Source organism: Dysidea avara, chromosome 2 (assembly GCF_963678975.1).
Source record: "Dysidea avara chromosome 2, odDysAvar1.4, whole genome shotgun sequence".
Classification (NCBI taxonomy): Eukaryota; Metazoa; Porifera; class Demospongiae; order Dictyoceratida; family Dysideidae; genus Dysidea; species Dysidea avara.
In genome coordinates this window covers 31,617,228-31,640,682 of record NC_089273.1, presented here as the reverse complement: position 1 = coordinate 31,640,682, position 23,455 = coordinate 31,617,228, and the positions used below count along the sequence as shown (strand labels likewise).

Below are 23,455 nucleotides of genomic sequence, written 5' to 3'. Positions count from 1 at the left end.
CCGGGAGTTTACAATCCATTGACTGAACGAGTGAGCTCATACATTATGAGATATATGTTAAATATCTTGAAGGGGTGGCCTCTGCTGGTATTATAAGTTGGAGAAGAGAAAAATTCATTTACATCCAGATCATAATTGTGATGAAAGATGTTATAAACTGTAATCATGTCTCCTCACAAACGCCTATACTTTAATGATGATAAACCAAGTGCTTCTAATCTCTGCTGGTAAGTAAGATGTCTAATACATGGAACCAGTTTTGTGCCATAATGCAGCACATTTACAGCCCAATTTTCATATGGATTGAACTAAGAATAATGGAATTATGCGCAAGTTTGAAAATTGCAAAAAGAGATTTGTTTTCATGCCTACAAGGTAATCTGCTTGACAGAATAACTTGAAAATTGGTCTGTGCATGTAGTTACTATCATAGTGCAAACCTTTTGTGTTTTGAAAGTACTGAGAGTATTAGCTAAGGAGATATAAAGCAAAACCAGACATGTAAAAAAGCGCAATCAAGATACTCTAATAGAACAGTCACTGAGTAGTAAAGATGCAAAGATGCTAAAAAAAACTCCAGATTTCAAACAACGAACCCCCACACCTATATACCCAAGCCCTTTATCACTCTGCCACTGCTGTCAGTTGCTCATCTCACTTAATTTCTACCTTATAAATGACAGTTCTGGTTTAGTACACCAGAATAATAACTTGTACAGTAGATCAAGCAGTGGAAACTATAGAACATTGTATATGCATTGTATTGAAGTGCTCAGAAAAAAAGTGTGTTCTATTAGAGTACTACAAATATTATGGAAATAGCCTATATCAAGTGTGTTGTGTGGCCAACTACAGGCGGAGACATACTTGTTTTACAGAACCAGAAAATGCTGTTTTCATGTATCTGTAGCTCTATAGTGTGTGCACAGTAAAGTTAAACATTTCTGCTGTGGAAGCTTCCTCAGGGTAGGGCATCTCCCATTCCTAATTTGAGCCGAATCTGCTCAGCTATCTTTGGGATATATGCGCCTACAAAATTCATCTACATGTAATTTCATTTCTTCGTAAGCTACGCAGTCTTCAACGATTCCTCTTGTAAAAGAAAACAAAGGTAAAAGGAAGTATCAATTTGGAACTTGCAATTACAACAATAAATGATATCTGCACAAAACAGCCAAGCTGTGAAGAAAGGTGAGGTCTTAATATCCTGAGTGAAAAAAGTTGTGAAATTATAGGTGGAAGCCAACAAATGGCTGCAATGACATTGTTGTAGCTAGTGCTGCATTATTTATTTATTATCATTGCAGTCATTTGTTGGCCGCCACCTTTGATTTCACTACTTTTACACACAGGCCTTTTAAGGTTGTACCATTTTTCACAGCTTGGCTGTTTTTTGTTCAGATATTAATTATCACCTATTCTTTCTGAAAGTATTCCAGCATAATGTACGCATACATAGAACGCCATTAATTTAGTTTGCTACTGTGTAAAGTGTAGCTTATTACAGTGTTTGTGTGTTTCATATAGTGAGCTCACCAGAGTTTTTTGAACAACCTTCAGCTCAGAATGTTGAACTCACCCAATGTGCCAAAATGACATGTTCTACTACTGGCTATAATGTTAATTACCAGTGGACAATTGGATCAGGATCATTTCCTAGTAACGTGACTGGTATAAACACCAATACCCTGGTGATCCCAGATGTGAAGTCATCTGATGATAACACCTACACTTGTTCTATTAGTAATGATGGAGGTAATGTCACATCAAATCCAGCTAAACTAACAGTTACTGGTATGACTATTAAGTGTTACATGTTAACTATGTGATGATGAACACTTTGGTATACAGGTCTACCAGAAATGACTGTGTATCCATCCAGTCAAAGTGTAGAGGTTACACAACCTGTCAAGTTCACCACCACAGTGAGTGGTGTAGGGAAGGAGAACTTCAGTTACCAGTGGAGACACAATGGAGAAGATATTAATGGAGAGACTAGTAATACTCTCACTATTGATAGTGTGACAAAGGATGATGGTGGAACCTATGAGTGTGTGGTTAAGAATGAGTATGGAGATTGTGTCACATCTAATATTTCTGAATTAAGTAAGTTGATGTATGTTTTAAATCCAATTATGAATTTTCATGATAGAAACGAAACCTAAAATCACTACTCATCCAAGTAGTGAAGTGGTTACCATATCAAGTGCCACTGATCATTTGTCACTAACTTGTGAAGCAATAGAAGCTACTTCATATTATTGGGAGAGGCAGGATGGTAGTATTCCATCTGGTGCTACTGGAGTTAACACTAAAACTCTCACTATTGTTAACCTATCACCAGAAGATGCTGGTAACTACCGATGTGTAGTGAGTAATGACAGTGATGTGGGTTTCTCTAATTATGCTGAAATTATTGTGAGAGGTTAGTCATTATTATTATACAATGACATGCTGTTTAACCTCTTGAGCAATGTATGGTTCATACACTGTACCAGTAAAGTTAAACTATTATTCCTTCCATGCATTTCATAACTAGTACATCAATCCTGTGATTTTGATAAAAAACAGAAGAAATGAGTCCTTCATCATCATGTACAATAGAGCTATATATTAGAGACCATGAAGAATAGGGATAATCCAACTGGTTAATTTGATTGTTAATGCGTAGCCCAATTATTACTGACTCTCACCAGTAATTGATTGACATGCCTACAGGGTAATCTGCTAGACAGAATAACTTGAAAATTGGTCTGTACATGAAGTTACTATCATAGTGCAAACCTTTTGTGGTTTGAAAGTACTGAGAGTATTACATAAGGAGATATAAAGCAAAACCAGACATATAAAAAAGCGCAATCGAGATACTCTAATAGAACAGTCACTGTGTAGTAAAGACGTAAAAATCCCAGAAAAAATCTCTGGGTTTCAAACCAGGTACCTACACACCTATATACCCAAGCCCTTTATCACTCTGCCACTGCTGTCAGTTAATCATCTCACTTAATTTCTACCTTATAAATGAAAGTTCTGGTTTAGGACACCAGAATGATAACTTGTAGATCAAGCAGTGGAAACTATAGAACATTGTATATGCATTGTATTGAAGTGCTCAGAAGAAATGTGTGCTCTATTAGAGTACTACAAATACTATGAAAATAGCCTATATCAAGTGTGTTGTGTGGCCAACTACAGGCAGAGACATATCAGTTTTACAGAACCAGAAAACGCTGTATTCATGTATCTGTAGCTCTGTAGTGCGTGAACAGTATAATTAACCATTTCTGCTGTGGAAGCTTCCTCAGAGTAGGGAATCTCTCAATCTTAATTTGAGTCGAATCTGCTCAGCTATCTTTGGAATATATGCACCTTCTCAAAAGACATTTCTTAGTAAGCTATGCAGTCTTCGACAATTCCTCTTGTAAAAGAAAACAAATTTAAAAGGAAGGATCAAGGCCAGCCATTGGCTGGCTTTGGAACTTGCAATTACAAAAATAAGTGATATCTGTACAAAACAGATAAGCTGTGAAGAAAGGTGAGGTCTTAATATCCTGAATGAAAAAAGTTGTGAAATCATAGGTGGCAGCCAACAAATGGCTGCAATGATGTTAACAGTTAATGCTGCATTATTTATTTATTATCATTGCAGTAATTTGTTGGCCGCCACCTTTGATTTCACTACTTTTACACACAGGCTTTTTAAGGTTGTACCTTTTTTCACAGCTTGGCTGTTTTGTTCAGATATTAATTATCACCTATTCTTTCTGAAAGTATTCCAGCATAATGTATACATGCATAGAACGCCATTAGTTTAGTTTGCTACTGTGTAAAGTGTAGCTTATTACAGTGTTTGTGTGTTTCATATAGTGAGCTCACCAGAGTTTTTTGAACAATCTTCAACACAGAATGTTGAACTCACCCAATGTGCCAAAATGACATGTTCTACTACTGGCTATAATGTTAATTACCAGTGGACAATTGGATCAGGATTATTTCCTAGTAAAGTGACTGGTATAAACACCAATACCCTGGTGATCCCAGATGTGAGGTCATCTGATGATAACACCTACACTTGTACTATTAGTAATGATGGAGGTAGTGTCACATCAAATCCAGCTAAACTAACAGTTACTGATATGACTATTACGTGTCACATGTTAACTATGTGATGATGAACACTTCGGTATACAGGTCTACCGGAGGTGACTGTGTATCCATCCAGTCAAAGTGTAGAGGTTACACAACCTGTCAAGTTGACTACCACAGTGAGTGGTGTAGGGAAGGAGAACTTCATTTACCAGTGGAGACACAATGGAGAAGATATTAATGGAGAGACTAGTAATACTCTCACTATTGATAATGTGACAAAGGATGATGGTGGAACCTATGAGTGTGTGGTTAAGAATGAGTATGGAGATTGTGTTACATCTAATATTTCTGAATTGAGTAAGTTGATGTATGTTTGAATTCCGATTACGAATTTTCATGCTAGAAGCAAAACCTAAAATCACTACTCATCCGCGTAGTGAAGTGGTTACCATATCAAGTGCCACTGATCATTTGTCACTAACTTGTGAAGCAATAAAAGCTACTTCATATTATTGGGAGAGGCAGGATGGTAGTATTCCATCTGGTGCTACTGGAGTTAACACTAAAACTCTCACTATTGTTAACCTAACACCAGAAGATGCTGGTAACTACCGATGTGTAGTGAGTAATGACAGTGATGAGGGTTTCTCTAATTATGCTGAAATTACTGTAATAGGTTAGTCACTATTATTTATTATACAATGACGTACTGTTTAAACAATGAATTTGTTAGTGGCACACACGCCATGCCATGTCTACTTGGTATTGAGATAGTACTCACTGTGATGATATATGCCAAGTACAGCTGTAATTATAAAAACTTTTACTATTACTCAATGCTAATAGATATGTGCTTGAAAAGAAAAAGTCAACAAACAAAATGGCTACACAGTCACCAATGTAGACTGAGTTCCACATAACAATACATTGAGCTAATAATTCACATGCATTTCAATATTTTAGTGATTTAGGTGTATGCTATATATGCAAACATTTAGCCATCCACAATGCAGTAGTGAATGTTTAATTATTGGTTGTTTGTGGTAGCAGAAAAAGTATCCTATGTTTTGTACCATTAAAGACATGTCTTCAGTGCCATTAGTGTGAATCTAATCTTGAATTATGTCAAAAGTTAAATACCTTTAACTTTCTGCTCTACTTAAGGACATGATTTTAGTGCCCCTTATTGCAAGGTTAATCTTGGAACTGTGTCATAAATTAAGTACATTTAACTTTCCAGTGGGTTCATAATGTGACTAAATAGGCTACATCATCCCATGCTACATCTTGTGATCCGGTTAATAGCTACATCGTGTATACTGTACAACTGCATATCATATTTAATTTTAGAATCAATACTATACACCACCCCACCCCTGTACTTCTTGTGTCTTCTTTTCAAGAGATCACCAAGGTGTTATATGCCTGGTAAATAGCTATACGTAGCAGAACACAATGCTTGGGTGGAACGACAGCTCACTACAGGTGAACTGTCTTTCTGTGGCCCTCTATATGTGACTGAATTTGACAAAACAAGGCTTCGACGCACAAAGCTTTGTTAGGAGATATGGCGATTTTAAGGAATCATTGTGTAATAACTTCCCAGTGCCTACAGCTGTGCAAACTAAATTTGCACCAATTGTTCATCTGTTCACTAGCTATCACTGAGTGGGTGTATACATTTCTGATACCCAAAATTTTCCCTGTTTTGAGCAGCTTTTTTCGAGCGGGTAATAATATCACAGATGGTAGTAATAGGGTGGGAGGGTGGGGGTAGTAATAGGGTGGGAGGGTGGGGGTGGACGGTGGTCTTAATATACGGGTATAAAATGGAGTAAGAAGACGATTGGAATCCAGAGGCCAAGTTTGGGCTCTCCATGGCCCTCCATGGCCCTCAAATTACTCCAAATTGACTGAGAACACTATTGGCGAGCTCTCTGTGAAGTCCCAGCTCACTACACACCATTATCACAAAGCCATGGCCATTTAATGGTGCCAATCTCACACTCGTGGCTTTGACAGGGTCGGAAGAAAGCTGCTACAGAAACCAGACTTGCCAGTGCTGAAGGAAGTACAGTGTGAAATATGATAGTGTATTAGACCAGCAATCCATTTCTGGTAAAATCGTAAGTTTGATTTTGTGTGTGTGGAAGCCTTGTTATATGAAATCCAGTCACATATTGGTCTATTTGTGGCATAAATGAAACATAGATTCCCAAAATAGCTCGTCTTGCACCAAAGCATTTCCTGGTGAGTAGGCAGTTTACCCCTCCCCTGATTCAAATTGCAGCTGGAAAATCTTTTACACCTACCAAACCCACACCCAATCATTCGCCTGGGTGCTTGCTTCCTCCAGAATCTACTCTGTGTCCAGGTACAGTCCTAGAGGCGGGTAAAAGCAAGAAGTAATATTAATTGATCATTAAATGCATAGCCCGATTATTAATCAAAATGACCATAACCAATTCACCTTTCATATTAATTATTTCAGAAATTATATGTTCGTATGCATCGAACTCCAGTTTGCTACTACAGAATATTACAGTGCTTGTGTGTTTCATATAGTGAGCTCACCAGAGTTTTTAGAGCAACCTTCAGTTAAAACTGTTGACTTCACACAATGTGCCAAAATGACATGTTCTACTACTGGCTATAATGTAAATTACCAGTGGACAATTTTATCAGGATCATTTCCTAGTAAAGTGACTGGTATAAACACCAATACCCTGGTGATCCCAGATGTGAGGTCATCTGATGATAACACCTACACTTGTACTATTAGTAATGATGGAGGCAGCGTCACATCAAATCCAGTTAAACTAACAGTTACTGGTATGACTATTAAGCGTTACATGTTAACTATGTGATGATGAAAATTTTGGTGTACAGGTCTACCGGAGGTGACTGTGTATCCATCCAGTCAAAGTGTAGAGGTTACACAACCTGTCAAGTTGACTACCACAGTGAGTGGTGTAGGGAAGGAGAACTTCAGTTACCAGTGGAGACACAATGGAGAAGATATTAATGGAGAGACTAGTAATACTCTCACTATTGATAGTGTGACAAAGGATGATGGTGGAACCTATGAGTGTGTGGTTGAGAATGAGTATGGAGGTTGTGTTACATCCAATATTTCTAAATTAAGTAAGTTGATGTATGTTTTAAATCCAATTATGAATTTTCATGATAGAAACAAAACCTAAAATCACTACTCATCCAAGTAGTGAAGTGGTTACCATATCAAGTGCCACAGATCATTTGTCACTAACTTGTGAAGCAATAGAAGCTACATCATATTATTGGGAGAGGCAGGATGGTAGTATTCCATCTGGTGCTACTGGAGTTAACACTAAAACTCTCACTATTGTTAACCTAACACCAGAAGATGCTGGTAACTACCGATGTATAGTGAGTAATGACAGTGATGTGGGTTTCTCTAGCTATGCTGAAATTATTGTGAGAGGTTAGTCATTATAATTATGCAATGATGTGCTGTTTAACCTCTTGAGCAATGTATGGTTCATACACTGTACCATTAAAATTAAACCATTATGCCTCCATGTATTTCATCAATCCTGTGGTTGTGATAAGGAACAGAAAAAATGAGTCCTTCATCATCATGTACAATAGTGCTATATATTAGGGATCGTGAAGAATAGGGATAAACCAACTGGTTAATTTGATTGTTAATGCGTAGCCCAATTATTACTGACTCTCACCAGTAATCGATTGATTAAACCTATTGTTACATAACCGATTCACATAGTTGTGGACATTTGTAACGCGTTATGTAATAATATTTCTTATGTCGTAATGAAGTAATATAACGCATTACATGACAAAGTGACGAGTAATATATAACAGATATTACATCCAGAAATTGTAACACACTGCTTCTTTTTAATGCGTGTTGTATCCTGCACGTGATTGGCTGCATTTTGGGTCCTGACAGCACTGAATACAGCTGTACAGGCAAGAACAAAGAGTGATAGTGTATGGGGAGTGCCCTTAAGACCAATATACTACAGCAAAGTGTGCTTATGAAGTTGAACTACACCAGAGAAACACATGTCTTACTCGTATCACTTGCAGTGTAGGCTGGGAGCTTGTATTTAGAAGGTTGGGCTTAATTTATAGCTTGTAACGAACAAATGTACCATAAAAGTAACGTGTAGTACTGTGTGTAACTTGTTACTTTTTTCTGGAAGTAGTATGTTACTGTAACACATTCCATTGTATAGAAGTAACTAGTAATATGTAAAAAGTTACATTTTTAAAGTAGCGACCCCGACTCTGCCAATTCACAGCTTTACTTTTATCAGGACAGTCGTGTGTCGTACAGCCAAGTACAGCTGTGCAGATGTAAGACAGACAAGTGTGTATTTTACAGGAACCAAGAAAATGCTGTTTTGATGCATTCATAGCTCAATAGTGCCTGAATGGAAATTAACCAGTTTTGCTGCAAAAACTTCCTCATGGTAGGGCACCTCCTGTTCCATATTTGACTTGAGGTATGCACCTTCAAATATAGTTTCTTCTTGTTTTCTTCTTAATCGTCCTATGTAAATTTCTTTTCCAATAACTCTTACATGCTTCAGTTGATTGACTTCACATTTGGTGGACAGTATGTACATATTGCAGCACATTTACAGCCCAATTTTCATGTGGATTGAACTAAGAATAACAGAATTATACACAAGTTTGAAAATTACAAAAAGTGATTTGTTGTCATGCCTACAGGGTAATCTGCTAGACAGAATAACTTGAAAATTGGTCTGTGCGTGGAGTTACTATCATAGTGCAAACCGTTTGTGGTTTGAAAGTACTGAGAGTATTAGCTAAGGAGATATAAAGCAAAACCAGACATGTGAAAAAGCGCAATCAATATACTCTAATAGAACAGTCACTGCGTAGTTAAGACGCAAAATGCCAGAAAAATCTACAGGTTTCAAACCAGGTACCTACACACCTATATACCCAAGCCCTTTATCACTCTGCCACTGCTGTCAGTTGCTCATCTCACTTAATTTCTACCTTATAAATGAAAGTTCTGGTTTAGTACACCAGAATAATAACTTGTAGATCAAGCAGTGGAAACTATAGAACATTGTATATGCATTGTATTGAAGTGCTCAGAAAAAATGTGTGTTCTATTAGAGTACTACAAATATTATGGAAATAGCCTATATCAAGTGTGTTGTGTGGCCAACTACAAGCAGAGACATACTTGTTTTACAGAACCAGAAAATGCTGTTTTCATGAATCTGTATCTCTATAGTGCATGAACAGTAGAATTAACCATTTCTGCTGTGGAAGCTTCCTCAGAGTACGGAATCTCTCAATCTTAATTTGAGTCGAATCTTCCCAACTATCTTTAGGATATATGAGCCTTCAAAATTCATCTAATTTCATTTCTTCGTAAGTTACGCAGTCTTCAACAATTCCTCTTGTAAAAGAAAACAAAGTTAAAAGGAAGTATCAAGGCCAGCCTTTTCCTGGCTTTGGAACTTGCAATTACAACAATAAGTGTTATTTGCACAAAAACAGCCAAGCTGTGAAGAAAGGTGAGGCAGAGTGAAAAAACTTGTGAAGTCATAGGTGGCAGCCAACAAATGGCTGCAATGATGTTATTGCAGGTAATGCTGCATTATTAATTTTCTTATCATTGCAGTCATTATTGGCTGCCACCTTTGATTTCACAACTTTTACACACAGGATTTTTAAGGTCGTACCTTTTTCACAGCTTGGCTGTTTTTATGCAGATATTTATCACCCATTCTTTTCAAAGGTATTCCAGCATAGTGTATGCATGCATAGAACTCCATTAGTTTAGTTTACTAGTTTAGTTTGCTACTGTGTAAAGTGTAGCTTATTACAGTGTTTGCATGTTTCATATAGTGAGCCCACCAGAGTTTTTAGAACAACCTTCAACACAGAATATTGAACTCACACAATCTGTCAAAATGACATGTTCTACTACTGGCTATGATGTGAAGTACGAATGGACAATTGGATCAGGATCATTTCCTAGTAAAGTGACTGGTATAAACACCAATACCCTGGTGATCCCAGATGTGAGGTCATCTGATGATAACACCTACACTTGTACTATTAGTAATGATGGAGGTAGTGTCACATCAAATCCAGCTAAACTAACAGTTACTGGTATGACTATTAAGTGTTACATGTTAACTATGTGATGATGAACACTTTGGTATACAGGTCTACCAGAGGTAACTGTGTATCCACCCAGTCAAAGTGTAGAGGTTACACAACCTGTCAAGTTCACTACCAGAGTGAGTGGTGTAGGGAAGGAGAACTTCAGTTACCAGTGGAGACACAATGGAGAAGATATTAATGGAGAGACTAGTAATACTCTCACCATTGATAGTGTGGCAAAGGATGATGGTGGAACGTATGAGTGTGCAGTTAAGAATGAGTATGCATGGAGATTGTGTTACATCTAATATTTCTGAATTAAGTAAGTTGATGTATGTTTTAAATCCAATTATGAATTTTCATGATAGAAACAAAACCTAAAATCACTACTCATCCGCGTAGTGAAGTGGTTACCATATCAAGTGCCACTGATCATTTGTCACTAACTTGTGAAGCAATAGAAGCTACATCATATTATTGGGAGAGGAAGGATGGTAATATTCCATCTGGTGCTACTGGAGTTAACACTAAAACTCTCACTATTGTTAACTTAACACCAGAAGATGCTGGTAACTACCGATGTGTAGTGAGTAATGACAGTGATGTGGGTTTCTCTTATTATGCTGAAATTACTGTAATAGGTTAGTTATTATACAATGACATACTGTTTAACCTATTGACCAATAAATATGTCATATGATACATACACCCTGCCATGAAACTCTTCACATTATTATACTTTCATGTGTTTCAAAAACTAATACATCAATCTTGTACATGTACTTACCTTATGTGATCAAAAAAGGGAAATGATCCCTTACATTTTATTGGAATACTAATACATAGTAAATTTGGTTTAGAGTCATGCCATTGATGTGTTATGTAATTAATGTTGTTTCACGATGTGCTTCTTTGTAACATGCGTTTTGTATCATAAATCAATATAATTGAATAACAGGATTATGCTAGTTAGTTGGATTTTCTCTCAAAAGGTCACAATCACATTAATTTTATCTCCTTTACAAAGGAATGCCAAAACTGTTCAGTATTATCACTGTAATTATATCACCCACATGTAAATCGATGTTTTAAAATTTTATTTTTATTTATTGAGGCTATACAGCACAAGCCCTGAAGGTCTATAGGACACCTGGTCCTACAGCCTGTTTAAAGTTGTTACAGAAAGTGTGTTTGAGAAGACGGAGAAAGGAGAAAAATCCCCCTGGCAGCCTCAAACCTGCAGCCATTCGATTAATGCTCGATTTATTTTATGTCTGTACCAGCAATCAACAAATGTGTGTTTCAGGGGTGGAGGAAGTAGTTGATATGAGGGGGGGCAGGGCTGACCCAGACTTATGGAAATGATCTAAATTGTCTCTGGTTTGGTAAGGTGATACCAAAAAAAAAAAAATTTTTAAATAAAATTTAAAAAAATGTTTAAATAAATAAATAAAAATACAAAAAAAATAAAATAAAAAAATAAATAAATAAAATAAAATAAAATAATAAAAAAAAAGGTCAAAACCAGCTGAGAATAGCTGCCCACCTCACCAGCTACGCATTTATACTGATAAACTACATAAAATCCTTACATAGCTCACTACACACTGCTCTAATACTGTGACTGCTTTATTAGAGTGACTGCTCTATTAGAGTATCTCGATCTTTATCGCGGTTTTCAGCCCCACTCCAAGAAGGATAATTTTGGCATGATATCATTCTGAAGGGGGCTAAGCCCCCTAGCCCCACCCATTTCCACCGCCTATGGTGTGTTGTTTTCATAGAAATACAATATAACTTTATCATTGTTATCTATAGCCTCCTTGTTTGTACGCAAGCATAGCAAATATACATAATTATGTAGGCTAAAGATACTTTACCCATTTTATTGTGTACAGAATAAGAGAACTTCTTAATCCTTATATGGCTGCATTATTTACTTATGATTTGTTAAACAAGCACATATAGTTTAGTTTGCTATACAAATCAGTTTTTTGCTGTTCCTGCTCACTATCGCTGAATGGTATAATTCTCTGCAGGGTGATTAGTTTGTAGCTGAACTCTCTACAGAACGACTTGTTTGTAGCTGAACTCTATACAGGGTGACTTGCTTGCAGCCAAACTCTCTACAGCATGACTTATTATTTTGTAAGTGAACTTTCTACAGGCTGCAGCCATCCATCACCGAGATATACGCTTTCAAAGTCCATATTATTTTTGTCATATTTTTCTTCTTAATCTTCTGATCATGACACACGGTAATGTGTTGTGCAGTGCCCCCCACAATATGGCTTGAATTTTTGCAGCATTTATAGTGGCGTAATTGCATGATAACAAGTTTAAGGAAAAATTAGAAATTTTAAGTTTGTGTTAGTTCGATTAGGGATCATAGGAAAAAAAGTAAGGAAACAAGGGAGGTTTCCTACACCTGCAGATAAACTATTGAACATTTAATCCCTAATCCAGTCTGTACCCCAAGACCCAGACTGAATTAGGGATTCAATGTTCACTAGTATATCTGCAGGTGTAGGCGACCTCCCCTGTTTCCTTACTTTTTTTCTATGATCCCTAATTAAACTTAAAATTTCTAATTTTTCCTTAAATTTGTTTGCTTACTTTTTTTGTAGCATTATTATGACTGGTGAATCCACGCATACAGCATCAAAAGAAAGGATGGCGCCTGAATTAATGTTTTTGTCTGAACATGTGCCACAGTTATCAAAAACTGCTTCGAATGTGCAGTGGCCATTACGCTTCACTTTCAGCTATGTTCAGCCCTTCACACAGCGATACTGATGAAAAACAGTAGAAGAAGTGCCTCTGCAACAATCCAGTCACCTCGAAGAAAATACGACGATTCGCATGTCCCCAACTATCAATTACTGCCTCGAAAGTGGAGTGGCCATTACTCTTCACTTTCAACTTCAGCCCGTTACACAGCGTTACAAACAAAGAACAGTGTTAGAACCGTCTTTGCAATCAGTCCATTCACCACGGAAAATATATACGATTCCCATTTACAAACGTACTGTAGGGAAGCCATGCATTGCGCTACCGCGAATCGACATCTTGGGCTGTCAGCAAAATGAAATGGGACACAAAGGAGGACAAAGGTAAGTCCATGATGCATGCATCGTACTGCTTATTAAATTTTGCAACTATTTATTGGAAGCATTTAGGATCATACTGAAGGCACTTTTGGGCTTGGTTATACCTAGCCAATACTGTAAAGGTGCCAGGATGGTATTGTGAAGCTGGTCTTTGGATGAAATTTTTGGCTAGGAAAACCCAAATCTCCATGATCCCTAATATACAGTACTACCGTAATGTATGATGACAGTCAATTAAACTAATAAGCTACGTCAATACAGAGAAAGGGAAGCATACTAATGTACTGGGCAGTTGACTGACTTCATATGCAGATACCCACTGAGGGAAGTGAAATGAAGCCCCAAGAGCTGGCCATAGGCTAGCTTTGGGACTTTCAATAACAAAAGGAAGTGATATCTATACAAAACTGTGCAGCCTTCAAAAGCCTGGGTAAAAAGTGAACTCAATGGTGGCAGCCAATGCCATGGCCAATGATCTGTGCGTGCGTGCGTGCGTGCGTGCATGTGTGCGTGTGTGTGTGTGTGTGTGTGTGTGTGTGTGTGTGTGTGTGTGCGTGTGCGTGTACCTGTGATATAATCAAAAATGATTGGTGCATTCATTGTGGCCATTTCTTGGCTGTTGCCTTTGATTTTGCAACTTTTTTTGCCCAGGTTTTTTAACAGCCATACACTTTTTTAAAGCCTAGCTGTTTTGGTATATCGATTATTCTATTCTGTCTTCATTATAATACTTTTAGTGATATCACTTGTTATTGTAATTCATTTAGTACTCCATTAATTCAGTTTGATACTACGTTAAATGTAGCTTATTACAGGGTTTGTGTGTTTCATATAGTGAGCTCACCAGAGCTTTTAGAACAACCTTCAGTTAAAAATGTTGAACTCACACAATGTGCCAAAATGACATGTTCTACTACTGGCTATAATGTAAATTACCAGTGGACAATTGGATCAGGATCTATTCCTAGCAAAGTGACTGGTATAAACACCAATACCCTGGTGATCCCAGATGTGAGGTCATCTGATGACAACACCTACACTTGTACTATTAGTAATGATGGAGGTAGTGTCACATCAAATCCAGCTAAACTAACAGTTACTGGTATGACTATTAAGTGTTACGTGTTAACTATGTGATGATGAACACTTTGGTATACAGGTCTACCAGAGGTGACTGTGTATCCACCCAGTCAAAGTGTAGAGGTTACACAACCTGTCAAGTTCACTACCAGAGTGAGTGGTGTAGGGAAGGAGAACTTCAGTTACCAGTGGAGACACAATGGAGAAGATATTAATGGAGAGACTAGTAATACTCTCACTATTGATAGTGTGACAAAGGATGATGGTGGAACCTATGAGTGTGTGGTTAAGAATGAGTATGGATATTGTGTTACATCCAATATTTCTGAATTAAGTTAGTTGATGTGTATTTGAAATCCAGTTATGTATTTTCATGATAGAAACAAAACCTAAAATCACTACTCATCCGCATAGTGAAGTGGTTACCATATCAAGTACCACTGATCATTTGTCACTAACTTGTGAAGCAATAGAAGCTACATTATATTATTGGGAGAGGCAGGATGGTAGTATTCCATCTGGTGCTACTGGAGTTAACACTAAAACTCTCACTATTGTTAACCTAACACCAGAAGATGCTGGTGACTACCAATGTGTAGTGAGTAATGACAGTGATGAGGGTTTCTCTAATTATGCTGAAATTACTGTGAGAGGTTAGTTATTATTATGTAGTATACAATGACGTACTGTTTAACCTCTTGAGCAATTAATATTTTATGTCATATGGTACATACATACACTGTACCATGAAATTAGTTAAACTATTATACCTTCATAGCAAGTGCATCAATCCTGTAGTTGTGATCAGAAATAGAAGAAATGAGCCCTTCATCATCATGTACAATATGATAGTACTGTATATGAGGGATCATGAAGAATAGGGCTTTCTATATAGCAAAAAAATAATATTGTCACTCTAAAAAACCAGCCTCAATTTTACTTCATAACGGCTTGACGGTATTGGTTTAGCATGGCCAAGCCCAAAATACCTTTAGAGTACATTTTACAGTGTGGATGAGTGATACAGCTATTTGAGTTGAGTTAACCCTACAAAAGTGCTTAAAACCTTGGACAGCTAAGCCAGCTTAGCGCTTTCATTACTCAAATTGCGACATTTTTGGTGGCAGTGGTGGGATATCTCTTCTCGCTTTTGGAGACACAAGATATCCAGTGATGCGGACTCATTATGCCCAGGACTAAGAGGACTACATGAACTTCAGGGAAGACACCCTCCCTAGAGGCTGAGGTGGTCACAGTTGCTGAGCATATTTAAGGAGTAACAGTAGATGCTTCTTACACTGCTAGAATGTCAAAAAGAGGCACAGCAAGTAAAGGACTTTACCGACTCCATGATGCCAAAACCAACTCTGCAAAAGCTAACACCGAATGAACACTTCATGGCTACATTTCAGAGGATTGCCACTCAGCTGGAATGGCCAAAGGAAGTGTTGGCTACTCAGCTAGCAGAACTCATTACTGGGAAAGCTATGGCAGCCTATGCAGCACTCCCACAGAGGATGCTTTGGATTATGATAGAGTGAAGGAGGCTATCCTTCAGAGGTATGACATAAATGAGGAGTCATATCACCTGAGGATTACAAGAGGGGTAAAGAACCCTATTGTCTATGAGGAAACCGTCTGCAGCATCACTTCACCAGATGGACTAAAAATCAGTCTAATTCTCTAGAGGAACTGATAATTGAAACAGTTTCTCCAAGGGTTGCCTGATGGATTGCGGGTGTGGATCAAGGAAAAGAATCCCAAATAACTGAGGCAGGCTGGCAGTACACATGCAGTGTTTAGGAGCTGGGGAAATATTATAGTCAGGTTCACTATGTACTTTTGTTCAAAGTTTATGGAGATTAGCAAACCTATACATTTTTGGAAAGCTTAGAGCATGAGAAATCTGAAAATTAATGTTTACATTTGCACAGATTCCTGCAAGGTCAGCATTTTTAAATTTCAAAATGGCAGCCAATAAAGTAAGAAATTCCCGATATATCATAAGAAACTCCCGATATATCATTTTAAATTTGACATAAAAGTTCATCAATAAACTCAACAAATTCTCTGGTGACATTTTTACATCTCTATTTATTAGAGGTGATAGTTAATCAAGAATAATTAGAAGTTTTTACAAACGGAATAGAAGAGTATCCATTATGCTGCAATAACTCAAGAATAGTTCTAAGCGAAAAGAATTGTGGAATATTCCAGATTAATTTAATGAGATCTATGTATAACTGGAGCAAAGTATAAGTTTGGCTTTCACTGAAACAGTTCAAGCCTAAAAACAGCAGAAAAATTGAGTTACTCTAATAGAGCAGTCACATACTCTAATAAAGCAGTCAACTTTGAGTCCATATTGCTAATGTAGCAGTCACTTTTATGAAACTCCTAGCTAGTGTGCTTATGTTAGACATAAATTTCAGGAGATTAGCTAATACTAGGTTTGAAAGAATAATTGTAATTTGCATAAAATATTCTCTCTTAAAAGAAACTTTGTTAATTAGCAATTGGCAACTATGACTTCACCCTGACTAGATCCAAGAGCACTTTTGCACGTACCAGTTGGTGGCATGCATTGACACAGTTTACTATGTCAAATAACTTTGCTCAAAATTTATGGGCCTACATAATTATTGTTAGAAAGCTTAGAGCATGGAGATCAATGCTTACATTTATACAGATACCTACATGTTAGTCAATTAGCAGTTTGAAAATAGCAGTCCATATGGTGCAAATTTCTCCATATATCAGCCTCTTATTGACAGAGAATTGCAAAAAACACTATTTCTATGTTCTCACATCCATATAGAACCATTAATAGCCTCTATAATGCTAAGAAACTTAAAAGCAATTCATTTGGCAAATAGTTATTGCATGAAACAAAGTGAATTATTTTACACTGAGATGTAGGGTACAGCTATGTATAAAGACATCATGGTTACGTACCTATGTACATGTACATGTATTTATATCTATTACAGTTAATTCAAAGATATGAACCTTATGTCTATTACAGTTAATTCAAAGATATGAACCTAACAATCATCATGATCAACACTGTCACTGTTGTCATTTTCGATGTATTATATACAGTATGATAGTATTATATATTAGGGATCATGCAGAATTGAGCTTTTCCAGGTCAAAATATCACCCTAAAACCAGTCTCAATTTCCCTTCATGACAGCTTTGCAACATTGGCTAGGCACAGCCAAGCTCAAAAATGTCTTTAGACTAACCCCAAACTCTTCCAACAAAATTTCTATAGCATTTTATTAAAGTTTTTCTATTCAACAGAATTTTACGCTGACTGACTGACTGACAGCCAAGCATAATTTGACATATGGGCTTGAATTTGCCAACCACAGTACATACAATACACACATCATGGGCTTGCCTTTGTCCTCCTTTGTGTTCCAGTTCTCTTCACTGACAATGCAAGGTGTCAATTTACACTACATAATGTGATATGGCTCAACTGTGGCTGTGTTAGCTTATCGCCAGTATTTTCCATAGCAATATGATTGATAGTGGAGACACTTCGCACGCTGTTTTTTGTTTGCAACGCTGTGTAATGTGAAAAGCATAGCTGAAAATGAATCGTAATGGCTTGCTACAAAATTGATAGTTGGGGGCTTGGGGCATGTGTTCAGGTGTAAGGTTTTCCAAGTGCTCTTCTTCCTTTGATGCAGTATATGCGCGGGTTCACCAGTCATAATTATGTTAGTCCCAGATTTAATCCCTATATTTCAGTCTATACAGTAGTGAACAAGAGAGGTTGCCTATATTCTGCAGTGGACATTTAATCCCTAATTCAGTCGTGGTTATAGACTGAATGAAGTATAGGTCCACTAGTATATCTGTAGATGTTAAGGCAACCTCTCTTCTTTCACTACTTTTTAGCAATTCCTTTGTTTCTTCACTTTTTTGATCGTAATCCAACTTCAAAAATTTTCATTTTTCCTTCTACTTGTATGTATAAATCTCCGTCACTTGTGCATCTGTACCACACAAACACACTTCTGTGCAAGGTAAATCGTTGCAATAGCACCAGCATTTTAGCATGGAGCAGTTACTTGTAAGCCTGCCATTAAAAACATCTTGGCTAGATTTTTTTCATCTTCTGGATAAGAATCACTCCATCGACAATGACAATATTTGGATTATTTAAAGATGGTAATCATTCTGTCACTGAAAAAGAAATTTACATTGGATAACAGTTAGGTAACAGTGGATACTAATTTTCAAGATCATGTATCAATTTTAACTTGTTGGTGCATGTCTATCTGGTGCATAAAATTGCTCTTGGTGATCATGGTGAATTCATTGTTTATGTAAAAAAGAAACTTCCCTTTTAGGAGAGAGCTAATTCCATTTACTTTTAAAATGAAAATTCTTTCAAAATTCGTCTAGTGCTAATTATGCTAAACATATGTAAGCATATTACCAAAAAAATGGACTCAAAAGTTGACTGCCTTTAAGGTTACGGTATAGTCACGGGCAATCATTCAAAATTTTGAATGCCTATCGATACTTTTTGAGAAGCCCATAAAACCAGTCTAGCAGCGTGAAAAGTTTTAAATGAAGATGAAGCCCTTCATATTTAATGTTTTATGTAGCTACAGTGTAGTTTGAGGCAGGTGGAACACTACAATTTGTTGTAGTAACACAAGTAAGCCAGCCCGTACATCGCTCAGCTCCAGCTGTCACTACCATGTTTTTCCGCCGCCAAATACAGCAAAAGCTGTAGGCTCTATTGGTTTTTCTGGGGCATAGTGATACTGTATATTAAATTTGTTAGGTCCTGTGGAAGCGTTTTTGGCGTGTTTCTCCCAAGTGACTCGGATACAAGCCTTCAAAGAGCTTGTTTCACCCGAAAAAACGACTAAAAGTTCAATAAAACGTCTATACTACCAGTAACTTAAAAAATCGCTTCCACAGGACCTAGATATTTTAGTTGTTTAGCCACTTGTGTTGAAATTATAAGGATTCAGTAATCTGTTAGTCTGTTTTTTGGCGGCGCGTTTTTATAACACATCGCTCTATTGTAGACCACACACCCAAGAACAGTCGTTGTTCTGTAGTAAAAACAAACAAGCACAATTAGTTGTATTGCTAACACAACACAGTTGTTGAAATTATTTATCCCTGCTTGGTTTAAAGCAGGTTTTGTAATTTGTTCCGCCCACGCATTTTAAACTATTCCGTAACCTTAAGCGACTGCTCTATTAGAGTATCTAAATTTTTGGCTTTTTTAAGGTTTGAACTGTTTTAGTAGAAGCCATTATTATACTTTGCACTAGTTATACTTTGCACCAGTTATACTCCAAATAATCCAGAATATTCATTAATTCTTTTCATGATAAATTATTCCTGAATTATTGCAGTATAGCTAATAGACGTTCTTCTATTCCCTTTGTAAAAACTTTCAATTGTTCATGATTAAATGTCTCACCTCTAATGAAAAGAGGTGTAAAAATGTCACCAGAGAATTTGTTGAGTTCATTTATTAAACTTTTATGTTAAATTTAACTTGATATATTAGAATTTTCTTATTTTATTAGCTGTCACTTTGAAATTAAAAAATGCTGACCTTGCAGGAATCTGTGCAAATGTAAACATTGATTTTCAGATTCCTCATGCTCTAAGCTTTCAAAAAATGTATAGGTTTGCTAATCTCCATAAACTTTGAGCGAAAGTGTATTTTTTGACATAGTGAACCTGACTATTATGTGAGCTTAAACTGTAGTGAATGTGTCATTTATGAAACAATTGAAAAAAATACCATGAGACTGTATTGCCTGACAGGATGTAGCAAAACACAAGCAAACATCTGGGAATCCCTGCAAGCAGAATCAAGTATCAATGTCCTAATGATGCAATTCCAAGTATTGTGTGTATGTCTGGAAGTTAACAGATTATACTCATACTGTTCCTCATGCATGTCAACACAAAATTTATGCAACAGCATTCATACAACAGCATGCATGCATGCAATAATAGGCATTCAATGACACTCATGCTATATCATGCAAGTAATGATATGCTTGTGATAACACTATTGCAATAAACCTTAGTATGTCATACTGTAGCTCACAAAAATTACACATAAATAAATGAGCAAAGGATATGTGGGTAATTAGAGCAGAGCCTAAGTGTATGATATGTGCAGATATTCAGAGAAGAGGTATGAGTGAATTATGTCTGCAAAGATAGCATCGATCAGCTATGTGTTTAGTGATTAATAGAAACAGTCAATGTGGATAATTCGAAGTACCATTGTGTAACACTATCGTGGCCTCCACAAGTGTGTGCATGTAAATGTTTACCAATGCAAAAGCAGCAGGTGTCCCAAATGTAAATAAAGTAAAAATAATACTCCGTGTGAATGCATCTCTGATCTGCTTCAGCAAGTTTTACAGGCCCAAGCCACTATGTGGAGTAGTAGATAACAAGTACATATTTTGTTACTGTGACAGGCATCAGTGAGTGTCACAAACAAGAAAAAGTGACCATTATTGTTGCTGTAATAGCATTGACTAGTGCTAACATATTCTTCATTACAGTATGTGTAATACTATTCTAAGATACTAGGAACAATAAGTAACTTTTTATTTGTTGCATGTCATGAATACGATAAATTGAAAGAAGAAGAAGATACACATGTGAATGAATATTAGATAGTCCTAGGTGACATCCTTCCAACTATGATGGATAGAGTATTGCTAGATACCTGAAATATGCCAGAACAATTCAGGAACAACAGATGCTGAAATGATGCTGAAATGATGTTGAAATGGCACAGAGCAATTGTGGTATAACAGGATGATTTTCAAAATAATTAACCGAAATTCACAAAATTTGCTTGAAGCAAAACAGTACTCTTTTGAACATTCTGTTATAGACTGCTAGCATTAATGCTGGGATAAATGACTGAGATACTCTAATAGAACATTCATTTATGGTAATCCAGGTGCAATGCAATTGTTCCACTAGAGCATCCTAATCCCTTAAGTCAGATATATTTCAAGAGTCACTCTGGGGAATATCAAAGAATAACTTCAGGAAAACCTGGTTAAGAACCAAAAAATGATATCAGGAACTACAGGGAGCTTAAATGCATACCTTGAGGGTTAATAAGTCTCTCTCAGGACAACTGTTGATCAGCCTTCATCAGTCATAGGGGCAGATAGGCAGCACAGGACTGATGACAGGCTGATATACCTGTTAGTATTCATAGCAAAGTTCAATAGGTTTGCCAGCTGTGTTGCATACAAGTAATTATTCTTTTCCCTAACAACGATGAAGTAGGTTAGGCAAAACCAAAGCCTTCAGATTGACCAGAAATGCTTTCAACAAGTTGCTATGAAGTTGTTTTTTTAATTATTAAATGGAATTTTCTAGTGACTGACTGCCTGACTGACTGATGCTTTCAGACAAGCGTAAATTGATAATGGCTCAGGCTACGGGCCTGATTTTTTCACTGTTCAACGTCACTCTGGCCTGAGTAACAGAAATCATCCATGTTTTTCATAGTGGTTATACTTTGATTGCAGAGGTGCTTTTCAAACAGTTCTTGATTCATATTGTTTTGTAACAGGTAAAATATAGCTGACAATGAAATATAACTAGACAGATGTTGAAAACATTGTGGGGCGAGCCTGAGCGAGTTTAGTTGCACAACATTGTATTTGTGCATGGTTGAGGTATGTTGTGTTTTTATTTTGTAGGTGAAGCAGAAAGCAGATTTGAGCAAGATTGAAAATTTGCTAGCTAGTATTAAAATGTACTCACAGCTAGCTGTTTTTGGTACACTTCACATTTAATTCACTACAATCTACACATACAGCTGTATGCATTTCTTTGAATTAAACCATGAATATTGATGGAGTTATAAAACAAAACAATTACAACACCTCACCACCGGCATGCATGTGACTGCATAAAGCATAAGCTAAAGCGGCATGGCAAGGGAGATACTAAAAGGAATGGAATAAAATAATTAATGCATGACATTCAATGCCACTTGGTTAATTAAAACATAGAAAAATGCAGCATTGGTGCTACTGGTGCCATGATCTATATGCAAGAGCTGGCATCTAATCTTATCTCCCTATCTTCTGCAGTTTCATTAGCCAACTGCATGCTCTCTTCTGCCAGTGTGCATGGCGTCTACCAGGTGTCTACTTGCTTCTGCTTCATCTGGCATTTCTACTGCCATCCTCACCCTGTCTCGTTCTCTCCCATCGTTCTTCCAAAACGGTCTTCTTTGTCCATGTCAATGTAGATAAGTTGTGAGCCAAGTGACAAATTCTAAGCCACATGGCACTTTTTCCGTGTTTGTTACGTAAACTGTTGGGAATGGTTGTACATATGGTCGTACCATAGATAAGACACCCCATATTATCTATGGTCGTACGTACGGTTGAGCACTACCAGTGTGGGGCCTACCATGTTCGTTACGTAACTCTCAGGAATGGTTGCACTTATGGTTGAGCACTACAAGTGTGGGGCTTTCTGTGTTCGTTACGTAAACTCTTGGGAATGGTCAGACGTATGGTCGGACGTACAAAGTGACTACTGCCATTTCTGGGGCTCACTCAGGCTTGCCCCAAATAATACTTCACTTTTCAGACGATAATTGGTAGCTGGGGTGCATGGTGCTGTTTCATTCTTTTGATGCGGTATACGTAGGTTCACCAATTTATTTTACAAAGAAAGTTAACAAACAAGTACATTAAAAATTTTGGAATTTTCAACTAGAGTAGGGATGCACATTGATAAAAAGTACTGAAACAAGCTGGAGTACTGCACAATGTTTAATCACAGTAAAACAATAGGAAATAATGATATCCCTACTGTGTTCAAGGAAATGTATACAGTAGGGATAGAACACTTCTTATTGTTTTACTGTGATGCACTACTCCAGCTTGTTTCATTACATTTTATAGATGTGTTATGGTCCGACTCTAGTTGAAAATTCCAAAAATTTTTGTGTACTTATGCTA

The 23,455-nt window shown here is 37.0% G+C and overlaps 2 protein-coding genes across 2 annotated transcripts in view; both read left to right on the top strand.

Moving 5' to 3' along the window:
• Positions 1-1,592: 1,592 nt before the first annotated feature.
• Positions 1,593-10,289, top strand: LOC136247998 (carcinoembryonic antigen-related cell adhesion molecule 5-like). The gene is made up of 10 exons (XM_066039815.1): positions 1,593-1,794; positions 1,852-2,106; positions 2,153-2,425; positions 3,868-4,095; positions 4,192-4,446; positions 4,493-4,765; positions 6,655-6,921; positions 6,979-7,233; positions 7,280-7,552; positions 9,988-10,289. Exons 1-10 carry the CDS (start codon positions 1,593-1,595, stop codon positions 10,287-10,289), a joined length of 2,583 nt encoding a protein of 860 aa, XP_065895887.1.
• A 23-nt stretch (positions 10,290-10,312) lies between these two features.
• The window catches only part of LOC136244380 (cell adhesion molecule DSCAM-like), a 30,112-nt gene continuing 16,969 nt past the window's right edge, over positions 10,313-23,455 (top strand). The window contains exons 1-2 of the mRNA XM_066035953.1: positions 10,313-10,570; positions 10,617-10,889. Of these exons, the coding sequence (XP_065892025.1) occupies positions 10,432-10,570; positions 10,617-10,889 (412 nt within the window). The 5' untranslated portion in view covers positions 10,313-10,431. The remainder of the gene's footprint in view (positions 10,571-10,616; positions 10,890-23,455) is intronic.

Excerpts from the sequence above, each read along its gene's own strand:
- LOC136247998 (XM_066039815.1), top strand. The coding sequence starts at position 1,593 with ATGACATGTTCTACTACTGGCTATAATGTTAATTACCAGTGGACAATT. Across the intron at positions 2,107-2,152 it reads ATCTAATATTTCTGAATTAA|AAACGAAACCTAAAATCACT; the intron begins GTAAGTTGATGT and ends TTTTCATGATAG. Across the intron at positions 4,447-4,492 it reads ATCTAATATTTCTGAATTGA|AAGCAAAACCTAAAATCACT; the intron begins GTAAGTTGATGT and ends TTTTCATGCTAG.